The sequence below is a fragment of the Phacochoerus africanus genome, chromosome 1 (genome assembly GCF_016906955.1).
Source record: "Phacochoerus africanus isolate WHEZ1 chromosome 1, ROS_Pafr_v1, whole genome shotgun sequence".
Taxonomy (NCBI): domain Eukaryota; kingdom Metazoa; phylum Chordata; class Mammalia; order Artiodactyla; family Suidae; genus Phacochoerus; species Phacochoerus africanus.
Window position 1 is genome coordinate 129,286,962 of NC_062544.1, and position 21,774 is coordinate 129,308,735.

Genomic DNA, 21,774 nt, shown 5'->3' on the forward strand with positions numbered 1-21,774 from the left:
CTAAGACACTCATTTCTCCTCAGCTCCTCCATCACCCTCATTATCTAACCACAATCTTCTGTCACTTAGATAATCTTAACAGCTTACCTCTTTCCTACTTCTCCTAGAGCCCAGTCAATCAACTCACTGTAGGACAATCCATAGTCATAGAGCAACGAACTCATCCCACTTTATCTGGGACCTTCTTGCTTTAGCACTGAAAGATGGACAGCCTAGGAAATCACTTGTTCCTGGGCAATCAAGATAGTCACTCTAGTTCAATTGGTGAACTTTTTATAAAATAAATAAAATCAGGTCACTGCTTGTGGTCAAATGAATCACTGTCCCCATTTTCACCCTTCCCTGGATCCACACCCTTTGCTATGTGCTCCTGCAGTTTCTTCCACCAGAAGCCCCGGTTGTGTGTCTTCAGGCTCAGTCAGTAGGATTTTAGCAGATGGTGTGGCAAGCAGAGGCTTGATAACTGCTGGAGGATGGGCTCAGTCTCTTGCCTATTGGCCATTTTCCTGTGAAAATGCCCCAGCTAGCCTGATGGTCCAAGGAGGATGAAAGACACATGCAGTAGACCTGGATTAAAGACAGCAACTTGGAGCCAAGCCCAGTGAGGCCTCCCTGGATCAGCCAATATACAGATGTTTGAGCACAAACAAATGACTCGTTAAAGTTTGGGGATGGTTTGGTATCCAGAATTTCTGAGGTGATACCTTCCTGACATGGGGTTTACAGAACTCTTTCAGCAGCTTCCCATTTTACCTAGAATAAAGTCCTTACCTGAGCCACAAAACCCTGCATGATCTGAGCTCTCACCTCCCTCTCATCCCATTGCCTTTCAACCTCACTGGTCTCCTTCCAGTTTCTCAAATTGACAAAGTTATTTCCAACACATTATCTCAGATCTCAGCTTCACCTGCTGCCTCTGCCTAGAGCATCTTGCTCCCAGTTCTTCTCAAGATTGGCTCCTTTTCATCCTTACATATCAGCTTAAAATCACCTCCTCTGAGAAGACTTTCCTAACCATCCTAAGTCCTCCATGATTTTACCCACTTGCTTATTTCTGTCACAGCATTTTTTGCATTCTGCATATGACTTGTTAATTTCTTTATCCTCTGTATTCCCACCAAGCACAAATATTCAATATTTTCTAAATAAGTTACTGAATATCAACTGAATGGCACCCAGTGATCCAGAAAATCTGTTAACCTGATAGCTTCCTGCTCTTTGTAAAAGATTTTTATTATTGAAAACAGAAAGTGAAAATCAATAAGGTAGTAATGCTATAGATTATGTTTATCCATCATTTATACAGTTTTTAAATTAAAAGTTCAAAAAAGATTTAATGGGGGGATGTTAGCCAGATATAAACTTATAAAAAACAGAGAGAAAATTATACGAGACTTTTAGTGATCTCACTCTTTCCAAATGAAAGAGTACTTCATGATCAAATTCCTGTAACACTCCCCACCACCACTAAAGCTACTTTGCATAAATCAAAGGAAGCTGAACAAATAAAAAGTTGTTTGGCCTTTTAGCTACAGAAGTTAAAACAAAACAGGCTTTATATCCAGGACTGGTGCTATCTAGGAGTTATTCTTAAAATTACTCTTCAAGTAAGGTGATCATGTACTTCACTGTTTAAATGAAGACAGTGTGAGAGTAAAAGTGATTGCCGTTAATAATAGAATAATGCCATTTGCAGCAACATGGATAGAACTGGAGACACTCACACTGAGTGAACTAAGTCTGAAAGAGAAAGACAAATATCATATGATATCACTTACATCTGAACTCTAATATATGGCACAAATGAACCTTTCCACAGAAAAGAAAATCATGGACTTAGAGAACAGACTTGTGGTTGCCAAGGGGGAGGGAGTGGGATGGATGGGGTGTTTGGGGTTAATAGATGCAGACTACTGCCTTTGGAATGGATTAACAATGAGATCCTTCTATGTAGCACTGGAAATTATGTCTGGTCACTTATGATGGAGCATGATAATATGAGAAAAAAAGAATATATACATGTATGTGTAAGTGGGTCACCATGATGTACAGTGGAAAATTGGCAGAATACTGTAAACCAGCTATAATGGAAAAAAAATAAAAATCAAAAAAAAATAATAGTAATAGTTCTGGAACAAAAAAATGTACCTAAGTCTTCCCAGACAAAACAATAGGGATGGTCATCTATACTTGAGACATTTAAGAAAATGTTAAGTGCCAGATGAACCTTGAAACCTGTCCTGGTTTATGGGAACACATACAATGTCTTACTTATATAAAGAGTATTGTGTGGATAGGTCAGCCCACAACTATGTCATAAGTAATGTGCTTCCTCTTTCTGAGAAACAGGCACTGAAAATTAAATGATAGCCTCTACCTGCACCCCATGCACACTGAGATGTTGAGCACACCAGTTATCATAACAGCAAAAACCATAGCAATATAATGACAACATCTGCACTGCTGGTGGGAATGGAAATTGGAGCAGTCACTATGAAAAACAGTTTGGAGGTCCATCAAATAGTATAAAAATAGAACAATTATATGATTCAGCAACTCTAATTTTGGATATTTATCCATAGGAAATGATAATACTAACTTGAAAAGGCATATGCACATCCACATTTACTGCATTATTTACAACAGCCAAGACGGACACCTAACTGTCCATAGATGGATGAAAAAAGAATATTTAAACATACACACAAATATAAAAGAGTATTATTCAGCCATAAAAAGGAAGGAAATTCTGCCATTTATGACAACATGCATGGGCCTTGATGTCATTATGCTAAGTGAAGTAACTCAGACAAAGAAATAAATATTGCATGATTTCACTTATACATGGAATCTAAAAAAAATACCCATACTCGAAGATACAGAGAAGACATTGGAGGTTGCCAGAGGAGGAAGCAAAGGGTGGGGTGGGGGGTAGTAGCATTTTTTCATTTCATGCAGCTAGTACTGTCCTAATAGCAAATCAGAGAAATAGATCACAAAAATAAGTAAACTAGAGAACAATAGCCTTCAGAAACATAGACGCAAAAATTCTAAACAAAATAACAATAAATAAAAGATAAGGTATCTTGACCAAGAAGGTTCATTCCAAGAATGCAAGCCTGGTTTAACATTTAAAAATTAATCAACAAAATTCATTACATTAATAAACTATAAAGAAAAACCAGGTGATTTTTTAAACATGTGCAGAAAATCCATGGCACTATTCAAGACCAATTAATGATTAAAAACTCTCAGTAAACAAGGAATTAAAGGGAACTTCCTTAATCTGATCACTGTGAATCTTCAAACAGGGAAAACCAGTAAGGGATTCTGGGCAAGAGGAAAGTGATGAAGGGATGAGATTTTCTCATGTTTATGATGCTCATGTAGGTTATTCATAAAGAAAACATATATTTATGTAGAGTTGTTTTTCAGTACCACATGTTGCACCTGAAGACTCTGGGAATGGTTTGATTTTTGCACAGCAAATTTTAGCACTTTCCCATTATCATAATGGTTATTTTTCCCATTATCCACATCCCATCTACTTATTTTCCCCCATACTGAAGTGGCTGGTATATTCGCTCAAATAAAAGCCTGAAGAAAAAAAATTCTAATACTTGGCCCACATTTAATTTGAGAGAAATTACATTCACAAATCCCTTAGCTTGTTCCTTGTTGAATGAAAGGAGAAAAAGATACATAATTGAAGGTAGCTTGTTTACTCATCTGGTTTTCATCCTTAGGTAGATCAAGCACTATTTTTTTTAAATTTTTTCAGTTCATTTCCTGACTTTTTGAAAGTAACCTAAAAAACTCAATTGGAACTTAGTACTATTTATGAACATATGTTAAACACTACCAACTCCTGTAATAACCACCTCGGGGATTAGCATAGCATCTTAAAAGCATAATTCTTCAGGTAATATTTATTCAGTTACAGTAAAAGAATGATTTTCATTTTCTTTCAAAATTATGCAACTTTTGACTTCATATACCTCCATCTCCCTAGAAAACATCAACCAAGAGTACACAAGTAATATATTCATTATCACATCATGTGACAAGCTGTACACTAAATACAGTTGGGTTTACTTCAAAAGCACTGAGCATTGTTTTTTTTTTAATCTGTTGTTGATGTTTTTAATAGTGTTATATCTCTTTTATAATGGCTTGAAATATTCACTCTGTTAAGACTAAAAAAGAAGGAAGGAAAGAATTAAGGTAAATGGGTGAGTGCCTCATTTATATAAAGCATGTGCCACATTTGTCTTTTTTTAAATGTGAATCATTCCTTGAAGTATGTATTACTGGGCTTGATTTTATAGTCAAGTAAATTGTGGCTTAGGTAACCCAAGTAGATGTTCTGTGGGATGATGTTCTGACTATATAGTCCATGTCCATTCCAGGCCAAGAAGCAAAGAGAAAAATTCCCCCCAAATTCTAAGAGCTACAGAATAGCTACCTTGACCACCAAACCCATTTCCTCTTTTTCCTACCCATGCATTGAGCTTACATTTCCCAGTCTTTCTTGCAGTTCACTGTGACCTTCTGATGAACTTTAGCCAACAGAATGTGGGCCAAAGTGCTGCATTCCATGTAAATAAAATCTCCACACTCAATCCTCCAGGCTCTTTCTCTCTCTTAAATAGCTAGAACAAACACAATCCCCAGGTCCATCTTTCAGAGCCATGTTTGAAAAGACCAAAAGGAAATGGTGAAGGAGCCCAGATCTGTGAGTCGCCAGTTAGAGGCAGACCAAGACCACCACACTGGACTTTTACATCACTAAGAACGCCTTTATTGTATTAATCTACTGAGAATCAGGCAGTTTATGGGCTACATAAGCTAGCATTCCCTAACATACAAAAATGGAAAAGACAATCTAAATAAGTCACAATAGGAAATAACACCGACAATCCAGGGACTATATACAACTATTACAACAATAGTTCTGAAAAACATATTTAATATTTAGGTAATGCTCACGCTATAATGTTGAATTTTAAAAGTAGCTTACAAGACTCTGGCATAGTATTTTTCCAATGTTAAAAATACATATACTCTCTCAATTACATTTATGTAAATATGTGCACAGAAATTAATGTTGCTGACTGAATGAATACATAAGAAAAATGGATGGAAAGATGTTAATCTTAAGGCAGGTTCTCTCTGGGTAATGGGATACAGGAAGTTTTCCTTCTTTGTGCTTTTCTATATTTTCCAAAATCAAAATAAAGAGCATATTCCTTTGATAATCAGAAAAGATTTATCTCTTTATATTTAAGATTTCTTTAAAAAGGCTGGTATGTCCTGACAGATGGATAGAAGCTAGCTCTTTTGCACAGTTATCCCAGGCAAAGCTTTCCTACATTTACAACTCCGTAAGGTACTCTCTGGCAAAATATACATTAGGTGAGTTAAAGATCCCAGGAACAAATAATTTATAGGAAAGACCTGGAAAGTGATACCATGCACAAAATTTCTTTGTTCATTCATAATGAGGTAGGTTTAGAAAACAAATTAGTAACTCCATTAATTACACACTGAAAAAACAAAAGGAAATCATATTAGTAACCGTGGATACATAATCATGGACACACAGGATCTGATGATATTTGGAACCAGCCCCTAAAGGAAAGCTTTCCTTTTGGTTTAAATGAGGATTACATGAAATCATACTTCCAAAATGCTCAGCATGACACCAGGAACATTGGGAAGAGGCCAAAGGTAAAACTCCACTGCTATTATTTTATTGGCTAAAATATAAAAAGAATTAATCCTTATCTTATTATACAGCTGAAATTAAGTTGAGGCATCTACTTTCAAAGTCCTGTTCTCATTTGTTTCTAAGGAAACTGACAGGAAGCTCCAAGTACACTTCCATAAAGGTTGCCTGCCCATAATCTCACAACCTTCCTGATCTCGCCCTTCACTTGATGGGTCACCTGTCCCTTCTATTCAGTGAACAGCACAATTAGGAAAAGATATTCTATGGAGTTCCCTTAGTGGCTCAGTGGTTAATGAATCTGGCTAGGAACCATGAGGTTGCGGGTTCAATCCCTGGCCTTGCTCAGTGGGTTAACTATCCAGCATTGCCGTGAGCTGTGGTGTAGGTTGCAGACGCGGCTCGGATCCCGCATTGCTGTGGCTCTGGCATAGGCCAGTGGCCACAGCTCCAATTCAACCCCAAGCCTGGGAACCTCCATATGCCGTGGGAGCGGCCCAAGAAATGGCAAAAAGACCAGAAAAAAAAAAAAAATTCTAGCACAGAGGAATTCTGAGATGACCAAACAAGCCTAATTATACATGAGACTCAGGAAGAAAAGAACCTTTTATCCTTTTATAAAGGGGAGGGGGTCTCTTTGCAATATATATATACAATAGGAAATATTATTAAAGGGTATATAATATGTAGAATTGGACACTCTTTACAGACATAGCTATGGAAAGCCTTTAATGTCAATTCAGGTGTTCTTTTAAGGAGCATAAGTAATAAAGGTGACCAAATGAAAATTTCCTGAGTAACAATGATATTTATTAAGCGTTTACTAAGTCTCAGGAGCAATGATAAACACCTTCTGAATGAGTCACCACCATGATTCCTGGAAAGCAGGCACTGCTTCAACCTCTGATGGCCCACATTTGCCATTACCCTTGCTTCTTTGCATTCCTGACTGCCGATTCAAAATAACAGACAGCTAATGTGGTAGAAAAATGAAGATTTATATCCTTGCCTGTCATTATAACACACTAATGATTACCATCTCCACAAAAGGTTACAAGATCTTTTTGCAAGATCCTAACCACATAATGCGATATGACAAAGCCACAACAATCAAGGAGCCTTGTGAGGTATTTAATTGGCTATAGGATTAATAGTAATGCCAATCAGTAGTCAATGGGCAGCAGTTCCCTTTTTATATAAAATACAATTCTTTAATGGTGTAAGTAATTCACCAGGCCTTAGGATATGATTATATAAAACGAAAAGAATAAGTTATCATATTGACAAATGGAAACATGTTGTAGCTGAAAGCAATCCAAAGCTAGCTGAGTTCAATAAAAGCTCCTTATCTCCATTTTAGGATGCATGTCATTAGCTCAAAAAAGATTAATTTCTCCATTCATTTTTCAATTCCTTTACTGGCAAAAAAAATGAAACTGTGAGGTTTTGAAATACAATCTTCTTGCTTAATCAAATGTTGAGAGTCTCATATAAACATGAATGGAATAATCAATAAATTGTGGAGGCTACAAAAACTAAAAAGTGGTAGTCTTAGATAAGCTTCATCTATGCCTTTATGTACATACTCCTTTAAAACAGGCGTTTTGAGTTATGTGAGGCACACATGCCTTCATTCACTTTTTTAATTCAATGAATTTTATTATATTTATAGTGTGTAACCATCATCACAAACTACTTTTATAACATTTCCATCCCAATTCCCTAGTCCAGCCCACCCTCCCACTCTACCTGTCCCTTTTGGAAACCATAAGTTTTTCAAAGTCTATTTCTCTTTTGCAAATAAATTCATTCGTATCTTTTTCTTTTAGATTCCACATATAAGTGATATGATGTTTGTCTCTCACTGTCTAACTTCACTTAGTGTGATAATTTCTAGGTCCATCCATATTGCTGCAAATGCCACTATTTCATTCTTTTTATGGCTGAGTAATATTCCGCTGTATATATGTACCACACTTTATCCACTCCTCTGTCAGTGGACATTTAGGTTGTCTCCATGTCTTGGCTACTGTAAATAGTGCTGCTATGAACATAGGGGTGCATGTATCTTTTTGAATTATAATTTAGTCCAGAATATGCCCAGCAGTGGAAGTCACATGATCATACGGCAGCTCTATGTTTAGTTTTCTGAGGAACCTCCATACTGCTTTCCAGAGTGAATGCACCGATTTACATTTCCATCAACAGTGTAAGAGGGTTCCCTTTTCTCCACACCCTCCTTCTTAAAGTTAACTGAAAGATAACATAAAAATTAGTCATGCACACAGTAGGTATTCTGTAATTATCTGTTAACTGTATACATTAAATGCAATCCATATAGGAGAAATTCATAAAATTAATTAAATCTCCTAAGAAAATTATAGGCAAGGGAAATAATTCCTTCCTGAAATCATGATTACAAAAGGTAGTGCATAAAAACTGCTTCAGAAATGAATATTATCCATTAAAAACTTAATTTGCCAAAACAAATTTACTCTCTCAATTAGACATAAGTCCATTTTCTATGCAACAAAATGAGGATCTTGCTTAATATCTTATCATTATTAAGTATTTCAAAAACAAAAGGTTTGAATTACCCATTTGAAACAAATGTTCAAATTAATAAGCTTTACATAGCTATACAGCAAGACATGGCATTGCCCAAATAGATATAACAAAATGAATCATTAAGAAAATATCTACAGATTACACAATTTCTATAAATTGAACCTGAGAACCTGCCCCATCTAGTTTTAATTCAATCTTCTAATTTTATTAATATGTATTTCCTATCTTAAAAAATGCTGACTAACATACTAAAATCTCCCAAGAACATCATCATCAAGTTAGCAAAAAGGAAAAATGCTTGGGGAAGAGATTAAATCGAATCTAGCTGAGTAGAAATTCCATCTTTGTCAATTATTAGCTGTACAACTTTGGCAATTTTTAAATCTTATCTTGCCTATTTTCTTGCTTTAGCAAAATAACAATGGTGCACTAAAAATGTCAGGCAAATGACTGAATATGACAGACGCAAGAAGTATTAAAAATGATACAGAGGTATATCAGCTGGGTAAGTAGTAAGAGCTAAGAGGGATAAAATTTTGGAGCAACCACCGAGAGATGACAAATTCCAGCTGGGCCAGGAAAGTCAGAGACACCCATAAGTGGATGACAAAGAGAAAACCAGGATTGTGAGTTTAAACACAAAGGGATCTGTGATGATCACACAGAAATTACAATGGGAATCACAGACCTGGCTAATATCAACATTTATTTTCAAAACATTTATAAAAATGTCATTTTATTTCAAACATCCCAATACCAATAAAGTATAGTAAGGTAAACAAATAATTTCAATAATTTACAAACTTTGTAAATTAGACTATGAAATCTCCTAACATATAATGTACAGAATACTGATTAACAAGTCTCTGATTTGTTTGTGTTTGAATCATGACAGCAGTGAACCCTATGGAATTATAGGCTGCCGCTCTCAGCAATAAAATCTTATATAGCACATTACACATATTATTCTTTCATGCAATATTTCCCAATCAAAATATTGTAAGGCAGAGGTCCCATTTTTAGGAACAGTTAGAAAGATACATGCAATCAGCTTTAACCTTCAACTCAAAACTATCTAGTAAAACTCCAATTGTGTATTTGGCTTTTGTCAATCTTATAGTGACAAGTTTTGCCAGATTCTTCCTATTTTGTTCTCTCCAAATAACCTCAGTGATGTGTATACTCCCTTCATATTTACTATCAACTTGTTTCATTTTTAACCAACTAAACTTAGTACCATCTCCTCCTCCAATAGTATAAATTTTCTCTCTGATCAAAACTGTCTATTCAACAACCAAAATCAGAGATCTTCCTTCTATCAAAACTACTTTCTGAGTGAGAGGAAGGTTATCTCCCAAGCAGGGTCAGAAGGAGGTCTTCCCATGGGCACCCCACCTAAAGGATTATCACAGGTATGCCCAGGTCACGAAACACATGCAGCCACATCATTCTCAATTTTTTTATCCAGTTTAATTTTCCTTAAAAACCACTTCTCAAGAAATAAAATGGCTTTAAGTTGATTTTCAGTTTTTGCTTTTTTTTTTTTTTAATTTGGCCACACCTGCGGCATGTGGAAGGAAGTTTCCAGGCCAGGGATTGAACCTGTGCCACATCAGTGACAACGCTGGATCCTTAACCCACTGAGCCACCAAGGAACTCCAGATTTTTTATTTTTTAATTTTAACTTTCTTTTATTTAAGCTTGCTTCACTGTCCATCTCTTCTCCTCCATTCACTCTGCCTTAGTATGTAAACACCACCTTGCTAATTCCTCCAGAGCAAAATTCCTTTCTGACAGAGAATACAATCCCCAGCCACAAAGTGGTAGCTAAATAAATGCTAATAAAATAAACCCATAACTAGGAAGCCAATTAGTTCAGTTAAGTCCAAATCTCTATGAAAATCTAAACAGTAAGTCCTCTTACCTGTGCTCCACCTTAAGGGGGATGGGAGGTAATCACCTGGCTTTCAGAATTCCCTTAAGAAGGATCCTTAGACCTGAACTACTAGTGTGTCAGCTCATTTAAGAAAATAATCAGGAAAATAAAGACCAAAGACCTACGTGAACTTTATATTTCTTGCTCTCATTACCCAATCCTCAAACCACAGGAGTATAAAAAAAAAATTATCCTTTCACATGAAGAGGTTGGAATACTAACCTTTACTGAGTCTATTACCACAGTTCACTGAGGAGCTCTCATGTAGATGTAGGTCTAATTTTACTGTTTTATTTTTTTAAGCATAAAAACCAATTTTGATAGTTTTTGAAAATAAAACAAATTTTCATTTCTTAACATACAAATTGTTCTGTTTCTACATTTAGCATCTGAAAATTCATTCTTTTCTAAAATGTACGTTCAAAGAAGAAAGGGGGCTCACTCATTTTCCACAACTGCATCCACTGTGCCTAAAATAAGTAGTTGCCAATAAATATTTGTTGCAATAAAGAACAAGTACATATTTCAACTGACATGACAGAGAAAGGATCTGGCATATAAGCACCTGGGGGAACTGGGAAAGGGAGATAAAAGAATAATTACTAGGTGAAGTACCTCATTATTCGTTAAAAAAAAAAAAATTTTGAATATTCAAATATGGAGCCTGTCTCATGGAGTTCCCGTCGTGGCTCAGCGGTTCACGAACCCGATTGGCATCCATGGGGGTTCGGGTTCAATCCCTGGCCTTGCTCAGCGGGGTGAGGATCCTACCATGAGCTGTGGTAGGTTGCAGATGCAGCTCAGATCTGGTGTTGCTGTGGCTGTGGTGTAGGCCGGCAGCTGTAGCTCCGATTTGACCCCTAGCTTGGGAACCTCCATATGCCATGGGTGTGGACCTAAAAAGACAAAAGATAAAAAAAAAAAAATTAATTTAAAAAAGAAATATGGAGCCTGCCTCTATTTTGCGCTCTCAAACTGTGCTACAGCTGCCTGGGCAAGGTCAGTGAGCAGATGCTCTACTGTTTATTTTTTAATGGGAAACAACTGCTCTCCAAGGTTCCAAGCAAAGAATGCACATGCACATTCTTCTACTGTCCACATCTGCACTATCCAAGAGGGCAGCCATCCATGAGACACGTGTCTTTTGAGCACCTGAAATGTGGCTGGTGTTAAATGAGATATTTCAGAGATGTAAAATATAAATCACATTTGTTTTATATTAATTACATTTTGAAATGGTAATATTTTAGACACACTGGGACAAACAAAATAGAGTATTAAATTTAATTCACATGTTTCTTTTTTACTTTATTAAGGTGCCTTAAATTTATTCATTTATTTATTTATTTATTTAGTCATTCATTTATTTTGCTTTTTAGGGCTGCACCTTACGGCATATGGAGGTTCCCAGGCCAGAGGTCTAATCAGAGCTACAGATACCAGCCTACGCCACAGCGACGGCAATGCCAGATCGGAGCCACATCTTTGACCTACACCACAGCTCATATGGGATCCTTAACCTACTGAGTGAGACCAGAGATCAAACCCGCAACCTCATGGTTCCTAGTCAGATTCTTTTCCGCTGTGCCACGACAGGAACTCCAAGGTGACTCAAATTTAAACATATTTTTGTGGCCCACATTATATTTCTAATGGTTGGTACAAGTCCAGACTGACAATGAGAGAGTCTATATGGCACCAGAAGGAGTGTTCATTCAAAAATAGCAAGATCTGGGTCCTAATTTCCCAATCTTTAACTAGGGAAATGGGTTAGATTATCTACCATGCAACAGTGTTCCCTTAGTACCTCTTAATAGCATTAGGAGGTAAACGCATTAGCCTTGATTTAGAGACAAGGAAACTGAGGCACAGAAAAGGCTAAGTTACAGAGCTGATAAATGAAAGGGCAAAACACTGAATCAATGTCAGTAGGACTTCAAAATGCACATTCTTCCCTTTCTCTCCTCCATTCACTCTGAGGGAACCTTTCCCAGTTTCTAAGAGGCTTAATAAAGTATGCCAACCATCTGATCTGACTTATCCTGTGATGGGTTTCTCTATGACACCTTCCACCCTTCAGCCATATTTTCCCAGCCACTTAACCAAAGACAACTAGGTGAAATGGTGATGGAGAAACCTGGAAAAATTACCATGGAGTGACACCCCACATGCAGCTATCTCCTGTAAAAGAATAAAGTTTTCTTAATTAGGGATTTTGCCCTTGCAACTCAAAGTTCTCCACTGTACCTGTCACTGTTAGTATAATCTGTCACAAAGAAGGGGACACCACGACCTGTGAATTCACGCATTTGGGCACGCTTACTTCACTTGTTATGAATTAGCTTACTTAGTCTCTTAGCAGCCTCGAGAGCTTCATTGGCAGTGTCTGCTACAAAAAATCTTTGAACTTTCACTCCATTGTCAGACATCAGTTTCTTGCTCTGGTATTCCTGCAGGTTCAGCCATCTTCTGGGGGTTAATTGAACCACCTTGAGGAAATGGGGGAGAGAGATAAGAAAACTTATTAACAGCAAGAAAAGTAGCAGCCAAACTATAGGGCCAGTCTTACAGGTACCTTCAAATGGCAAGAGCAAGACAGATTTTAGAGGCAAAAGAAAAAAAAAAAAAAAAGCAGGAGTTCCCATTGTGGCTCAGTGGGTTACAAACCCAACTAGTATCCATGAGGATGTGGGTTCCATCCCTGGACTCGCTCAATGGGTGAAGAATCTGGCATTGCCATATGCTGCCTCATAGGTTGCAAATGAGGCTCAGATCCATTGTTGCTGTGGCTGTGGTATAGGCCAGAGGCAGAAGCTCTGATTCAACCCAATGCCCAAGAACTTCCATATGCTGTAGATCCAGCCATGAAAACGAAAAAAACAAGCAAAAAAGCTAAACAAATAGGTAGAAGACACAATTTAAAGCTTTCAATTTTAATTTTAAAGTAAAATTAACTTTACCTTCATATTCTGAATTATGGCATAAACACATTGACTGGAGCTGCAGGTTACGCCACAGCCACAGCCACAGCAACAATGGATCCAAGCCACATCTGTGACCTACACTACAGCTTGTGGCAACACCGAATCCTTATCCCAGTGAACAGGGCCAGGGATCAAACCCACATCCTCAGAGACAACATCCCTGAGCTACAACTGGAACTCCTGCTGCCCTATGTTTGCAGCTCCCTATGAATCTACAGGTACTTCAACAAAAAGATGTTAAGGACCCTATCATATAACATTATATATCTTACCCCATTTCAACCCCTAGTACATAAACCTCATTTTTGCTTTTTTTTTTTTTTTGGTCTTCTTAGGGCTGTACCTGATGCAGCTGGAAGTTCCTGGGCTAGGGGTCAAATCGGAGCCACAACTGCCAGGCTACACCACAGCCGCAGCAACTCTGGATCCAAGCCATGTCTGCAACCTACACCAAAGCCGACGACAACACTGGATCAAGGTCAGGGATCGAACCCACATCCTCATGGATACTAGTTGGGTTCATTACTGCTGAGCCATGAAAGGAACTCCTCATTGTATTATTTTAATAACTGTATACACATCATTAATCATTTTAAGATATCTCAGGAAATTTGTTTTAACTCTTTGAGGTCAATGGGCCACAGAGTAATCCATTTCTTTGCTGTGGTTTTTAATGGACTCTAGGTACAGTTATTATGTTTTTAATGAGATTATCTCTTTCATATACCAATATTGAGTGAAATAACCTGACAGACTCACCATTAATTAAACTACTTGTTTCTAAAAAACTGCAACATGTGTATTAAGGTAACGCTGCTTCTTAAGTATCATACAGAAGAGGTTTTCCAACATGCACTAAACAATTAATTCACATTTGTGCTGAAAGAAAATATTCATAGGACAGAATAATATTAACAAATATATTCGTCGCATTTTATCCAGTAAGATCAACATATTCCCTATCAAATCCATAAGGCTTGTTTTTAAAAGAAAAAGAAAGAAAGAAAGAAAGAAATGGATATACTTAATTTCATTTCAATCCAAGATGCAAAGGAACCACTACTCACAGGAGGTACGACGATGCCATTAATGCAATAACCAACCAAAATATCAGGCAACAACTGGATCACAAGACTGTTGGCAAAAGATCACCTGACACACCGCCTAGAGGCTTTGGACAAGGGCCTGGGTGGATGTCCAAGGCAGTAACACACAAACCATAAGCTGAGGTCCACAGGGCTCTACCACATGGAACCATTAGCTTTCAGGGCTTCTAATACATCCTTAAAACTGGCATTTTTCTTCTGGCATCTCCAAGCTACAATGCACTCATGAAGCATTTTGGACAAAAGGCATTCCAAAGAGACTCCAGAACCTCACAGCTAGATTGAATTCTACTCAAGGGCAGAGTGTGTCTCCAACTTTTTTGTGTCTTAATGAAGAATGCCATGGGTGCTTGGCATACAGAGAAGATACTCAAAAGTTACCGGGTAAGTAGCCAAATACATAAACCCTGCCTTTTGTCTTTTTGTCCCCTGATACAGATGTTTTCATTTGCAGAAACTGACCTTCTCTAAAAATAGAAAAGTCCTTCAGACCTAAAATAAACATAGCATAATTTACATACACATGTAAAAAATTCAAATTTCAACATGTGCAAGCCCCAACCTCTCTCTTTGTTCTATCCTTATAAATATTGGCAATGATATTTTTAAAATTGAAGTTGCCTTCACTTCTTTAGAAACAAATAATGCTAAGATAAAAATAAACAGCCAGACAAGCAAAGCTTACAATTACTATATATAATTTTTAACCATATATGATTTGTTAATCATACTTATGAAATTTTAGGTCTTAATGAAACACTAGTAATTTGAAAAACACATTTCAAAAATGAACATATTCACTGACTTAGTAGTCTTAATAGCACTTCATGTAACATGCCAAGAAAAATTCAGGTTCAAGAAATTGAGTAAAAGTCCCCTAAAGAAAGGAAAGATTGAACATTATATATATACCATATTCTGGGATCACTTTTAAAAGGCAAATGGGGAAGGATCAATAGATTAAGTGTATGTTAAGGTATCAATTTAATGCCATTAACAGAAGAATAAAAGAAATATTCTTTGAAAAGAACATCTGAAAAAGACTAAAAAGAGCCACAGTGTGGTCTTGGTCAATTTCTTTTCATCAGAACACTCACTGTATTAATTTTAGGTATGTTAATGCAATCTGCTACAAACTAATTGCAATTGATCCAGAGCCTAGCTTCATAGACATGTAATACTTATTGACTGTTTCTGCATTGACTCAAAATGAAAAGCTGCTTTAAGTCTGTGGCTCTTAAATTGAAAACCAACACAGTGAATATAGTTCTGAAGCCACTGCTGATACTTAAGCTATCACTCTACAAAGTGATCATCTTACAGAATAATTACCTATATTTGTCAATTCTAAATTTGGAAGAATACAGTCCCTGACCAGGTCTAAAATTTCAGTAACTCAACTTTATTAATTAAGAACTGAGATATACATAGAGGAACAGGTTGACTTTTGGATTTTCAGGAGAAAAAAAAAGAGAAAGACTTACAGTGTAAAATATGCTGGAAATGTATTCAACTGATAAATAATAAAAACAACAACAATAACTGTTCTATTATTGATGGAGCACTTCCCATGGGTTAGGCATAATAAGCATTCATATTATCTAATGGTCAAAATCATGAAAAGTCAAGTATTACTATCTTTCTTCGCAACTATCATTAATGCAAACTAACAAATACTCCTAACCTTCCTCCATACAGGCATTTCCTGGCCTTGGCTGAAGGTAAGTGAGGCCATGTAATTAATTCCAGCAAATAAGGTGTAAGTACATATGGTGTGTGACACACTGGGCACAACATTTTTTTTTTCATTATAGTTGACTTAGAATGTTCTGTCGGCATCTGTCATACAGCAAGATAACACAGTTATATACATTTACAAACATTATTTTTTTCACATTATCCTCCATCATAATCCATCACAAGTGATTAGAAATAGTTCCTTGTACTATACAGCAGTATCTCATTGTTTATCCTCTCTAAATGCTAACGTTTGCATTTACTAACCCCAAACTCCCTGTCCATCCCATTCCCTCCACCTCAGCAACCACAAGCCTATTCTCCATTTCCATGAGTGTGTTTCTTTTCTCCAGATAGGTTCATTTGTGCTGTATATCAGATTCCAGATATAAGTGATATCATATGTTGTCTTTCTCTTACTTCACTTAATATGTGAGTTTCTAGTTCCATCAATTTTGCTGCAAAAGGCATTTTTTTTTTTACAGCTGAGTAGTATTCCATTGTGTGTATATGTACCACATCTTCATAAACCATTCATCAGTTGTTAGACATTTAGTTTGTTTCTATGTCTTGGCTATTGTGAACAGTGCTGCAAGGAACATAGGGGTGCATGTACCTTTTCAATGAAAGTTTTGTCTGGATATATGCCCAGGTGTGAGACTGCTAAATCATATTGTAGTTCTGTATTTAGTTTTTCTGAGGTACCACCATACTGTTTTCCATGGTGGTCATACCAATTTACCTTCCCACAGTGTAGGAGTGTTCCCTTTTCTCCACACCCTCTTCAGCATTTGTTATTTGTACACTTACCAATGATGGCCATTCTGACTGGTGTGAGGTGGTACCTCCTTATAGTTTTGATTTGCATTTTTCTAGTAACTAGTGATGTTGAGCACTTTTTGATGTGCCTGTTGGCCATGTGTATGTCTTCTTTGTCTATTTAGGTTTCTGATGGCCGGTTGGCCATGTGCATGTCTTGTCTATTTAGGTTTTCTGCCAATTTTTCAGTTGGACTGTTTGGTTTTTGCTGCTGAATTGTATGAGTGTTTCTATATTTTGAAGATTAAGCCCTTGTCAGTTTCATAATTTGAAACTATTTTCTCCCATTCTGTAGGTAGTTTTTTTGTTTTTCTTTATATGGTTTACTTTGCTGTGTAAAAGCTTGTAAGTTTGATTATATACCATTGGTTTACTTTTGGTTTTATTTCTACTGCTTTTGGAGATGGACCTACGAAAATATTTGTATGGTTGATATCAGAAAATGTTTTGCCCATGTTCTCCTCTAGAAGTTTCATGGTGTCTTGTATTATTTAAGTCTTTAAGTCATTTTGAGTTTATTTTTGTGCATGGTGTGATGGTGTGTTCCAGTTTCACTGATTTACAGGCAGCTGTCCAGTTTTCCCAGCACCACTTGCTGAAAAGACTCTTTTTCACTTTTTACATTCTTGCCTCCTTTGTCAAAGATTAATAGACCATAGGTACACGGGTTTATTTCTGGGTTCTCTATTCTGTTCTATTGAGCTGTGTGTCTGTTTTTATACCAGTACCACACTGTCTTGATTAATGTAGCTTTGTAATATTGTCAGAAGTCTAGGAGAGTTAGGCCTCCTGCTTGATGTTTGGTTCCATATAAATTTGGGGGTTGCTTATTCTAGTTCTGTGAAGGATGTCATGGGTAATCTGATAGGAATCACATTGAATCTGTAGATTTCTTTGGGTAGCATGGCCATTTTAACAATATTAATTCTTCCAATTCAGAAGCATGGAATATCTTTCCATTTTTTTGAATCCTCTTTAATTTCCTTGATTAATCTTTTGTAGTCCTCAACATATAAGTCTTTCACCTCCTTGGTCAGGTTTATTCCTAGGTATTTAATCTGTTTGGGTGCGATTTTAAAAGTTATTGTATTTTATATTCCTTTTTTAATATTTCATTGTTAGTATACAGAAATTCAACCAATTTCTGAATGTTAATCTTGTATCTTGCTACTTTGCTGAATTAATACATCAGTTTAAGGAGTTTTTGTGTGGAATCCTTCGGGTTTTCTACATATAGTATCATGTCATCTGCACAATGACAATTTTACCTCTTCCCTTCCAATTTAGATACTTTTTGCTTTTTTTGTTTGTTGGATTGCTGTGGTTAAGACTTCCAATACTATGTTGAGTAAAAGTGGTGAGAGTGGGTACCCTTGTCTTGTTCCACATTTTACTAGAAAGGCTCTCAGCTTTTCTCTGCTGAGTATTACATTGACTGTGGGTTTGTCATAAATCTCTTTTATTATGTTAAGGTATGTTCCCTCTATACACACTTTGGTAAGAGATTTTATCACGAATGGATGTTGGATTTTGTCAAATGCTTTTTCTGCATCTGTTGAGATGATCATGTGGTTTTTGACTTTTCTTTTATGTAGTGTATGACTTTAATTTGCATGTGTTGAACCATCCTTGTGATCTTGGGATGAATCCCATCTGGTCATGGTGTATGATCTTTTTTATATGTTGTTGGATTCAGATAGCTAATACTTTGTTGAGAATTTTTGTGTCTATATTCATCAAAAATATTGGCCTATAATTTTCTTTTCTTGGTAGTATCTTTGACTCATTTGGGTACTAGGGTGATGGTACCTTCACAGAATGTTTTTAAGAGTGTTCCTTCTTCTTCAACCTTTTGGAAAAGTTTAAGAAGGACAGGTATAAGTTCATTGTATGTTTGGTAGAATTCACCTGTGAAGCCATCTGGTCCTGGACTTTTGTTTGTAGGGAGCGTTTTTACTACATATTCAATTTCATTTCTAGAGCTCAGTCTGTTTAATTGAATTGACCTATTTATTCTTTGGTCTCTAGAAAGTTGTTGGTTTCTTCTAGTTTGTCAAATTTGTTGGTATGTAATTGTTCATAGTATTCTGTATTTTTATTTCTGCTGTATCCATTGAGATTTCTCCTTTCTCATTTCTTATCTTGTTGATTTGAGTTCTTCCTCCCCTCTTCTTGGTGAGTGTGGGCAGACGTTTGTCAATTTTGTTTACTCTTTCAAAGAACCACCTCTTGATTTTATTATTTCTATTGTTTTTTGAATCTCTATTTTATTGCTTTCCTCTCTGATCATTATGATTCCCTTCCTTCTGCTGACTTATAGGTTTTTGTTTCTGCTTTTTATTCTTTTAGGTGGTAGGTTGTCAATTTGAGATTTTTCTTCTTTTTTGAGGAAGGCCTGTATTGCTGTGAACTTCCCTCTAAGCATTGTTTTTGTGGCATCCCATAGATTTTGAATGGTTGGTCTTCAATTATCATTTCTCTCAGGGTATTTTTTAATTTCCCTTTTGATTTCCTTGTTGACCCATTGGGTTTTTTTTTTTTTTTTAGGAGTGGGCCCAACCTTTGATTAACACACTTCCCACCCATTTAAGCCTTCTCTCTCCTGACCTGGGGACTGGCAATATTCAAGATGGCAGCTGATCTATCAGCTAATGGTTAGAGTGAGGACTGAACATCTCCAAGTGAATATAATGAATGTGCAGTGAAAAACAAAACTTTGTGGACTCTTAGCCATTAAAATTTTGGGAATTATCTGTTACTGTTGCAGAACCTAGCCCATCTAAATAGCACCCAGTCTGTCCTAATAAAACCATCTTGCCAATTAGGAAACCCAGGCTAAATATCAGTCACTGGCCCAAGATCATAGACAACTATAAAACAGCAAAGCTGTTCTAATCAGCAATATTGATTGACTGTAATACTGTTGATTCCCTTTGTTTGTATTCTAGACTCACAATCCCAGAGCCTCCTGGGGATAAAGACTGAGACTGGCATGTGCAAAATAATATTCCTGTCTTCAAAAGGCCAAAAATTGGGAGTTCCCATCATGGCTCAGTGGAAACCAATCTGACTAGTATCCATGATAATGCAGGTTCAATCCCTGGCCTCACTCAGCGGGTTAAGGATCCAGCATTGCCATGAGCTGTGGTGTAAGTCACAGACACAACTCGGATCTGGTATTGTTGTGGCTGTGGTGTAGGCCGGTGGCTACAGTTCTGATTCGACCCCTAGCCCAGGAACCTCCATATGCCATGGGTGAGGCCCTAAAAAGACCAAAAAAAAAAAAATTGCCAAAAATATACAAGAAATAGGCTTCTCATGAAACACTGGCACTGCACATTCAAGGAAAAATGTAACTGCTCCAGGCTTGCGGAGGAAGGGAAGAGATGTGAGTGGATGCTGTACTAAGACTCTAGAATGGTACAAAAAGTAGTCCATTTCAACTTCTAGTTAGAGCTATCTATTAAAGCCTTATAACATCTTCACTGCAGGGAATCTATGAACTCTGGAATGTGAATAATGGAAGAGAGTGTAAAGACCATCTGACCCAGTGTCTTTCAACTGTTTCTGCAAGTTATTTGCCTTCTTGTCCTAAGATCACTCTCTGTGCTCTTCGTCAACTGGCTCCTGCCTAAATCTGAGACTGTTTGGAGACTGGGCAGCGAGAGGAGGAAACCAGGTCTGGCTCCCTCTTTCTGAGTCAGGTTACCACTCCAGCCAGCAGTGAGTGCATCTCCTCTTAAGTTTCAGGGCCCTCCTAACTCCAGCTCCTGCTACCTTCCAACCATGACTCCTATACCCAGAAGCTGGCTTAGACTCTGCCAACATGACCACCTTTCACTCCCACCACTCCTCAGACTGGTAGAAGACTCCTGCTGTTGCAGTCTCTGGTTTCCTCCCCAGCTCTGTTTGGATTCTAATTGATCTAACATTTTTGTAATGTTAAATCCTACTAAAAATGACCTGGTGCTCAACAGAGCTTAAAGGTGCCCCTCTGAGACATCACAGAAGCGTAATGGTGATGGCCCATTATAAAGATGACTTTGGGCACTTAACTCTGCAGCAGTGTCCCACATATTTCATATAGTGGGATTCCAAGGTATGAAAGGGCTACTCATTTTACATTCAGAAAACCTAGGCCTAAAGATGGGAAGTAACATGGCTAGGGATCCAACAGCGAGTCAGAGTTAGAATGAGAACTGGACTAATGACAATTTTCTTTCCTTTTTTCATAGAGATTTTGGTAGAGTGACCATATCAGGTACAGTATCATGTTTTTAAAACAGCCGGAGAAGGTTGGCACCTGGGTTTGGTTCCTTCTGGATCTGTACACTGACCTTTCCATTGCTCCCTTCCTTTCCATGCTTCTTTGACAGAGCAAGGATTTTTAAGCTTGGAGGGGAAGGGGAAGATAGAACTTAAAAGAAAAGCAGCACATGAAGATTTAAGGGCCTATGGGAACAAGGGAGCAGAGGCAGAAGAAAAAGAATGAAAAATGAGGAAGAGGACAAAAAGAACCAAGAGATAAAAAAAAAAAAATGACTAGGCAGGCAAAAATTCATAAGAAAACTCAAAGCACAAAATTAGATAGCTACACAGCAAAAAGTGACATGATGGAGAAGGCATTCTTCACCCCATGGTTTTAAATTAGAGGTGTAGAGACTACTGAGATAACACTAGAGGAGGAATAAAAATCAATAAAGGGAATATAGAAAGATATGTCATTGAGCTAGGTGCCCCCAAAAGGAGAATCTGTGAGCCACATCTGCCACTCGCTCTCTGCACTTCCTCTGCCTTTCTTCTGCCTGACTTTCCACAGTGCTGCTTCACTCAGGAAGGCAGCATAATGGAGTGTGAGAAAGAGCCCAAAATTCACTGGTAAGCAGGAAGACAGAA

The 21,774-nt window shown here is 37.2% G+C and overlaps 1 protein-coding gene across 1 annotated transcript in view; it reads right to left on the minus strand.

Annotated features, from left to right (window-relative positions):
* SUCLG2 (succinate-CoA ligase GDP-forming subunit beta) overlaps positions 1-21,774 on the minus strand; it is a 262,823-nt gene that overhangs the window by 194,781 nt on the left and 46,268 nt on the right. Inside the window, exon 2 of the mRNA XM_047778950.1 lies at positions 12,580-12,721. Within this exon, the coding sequence (XP_047634906.1) occupies positions 12,580-12,721 (142 nt within the window). The remainder of the gene's footprint in view (positions 1-12,579; positions 12,722-21,774) is intronic.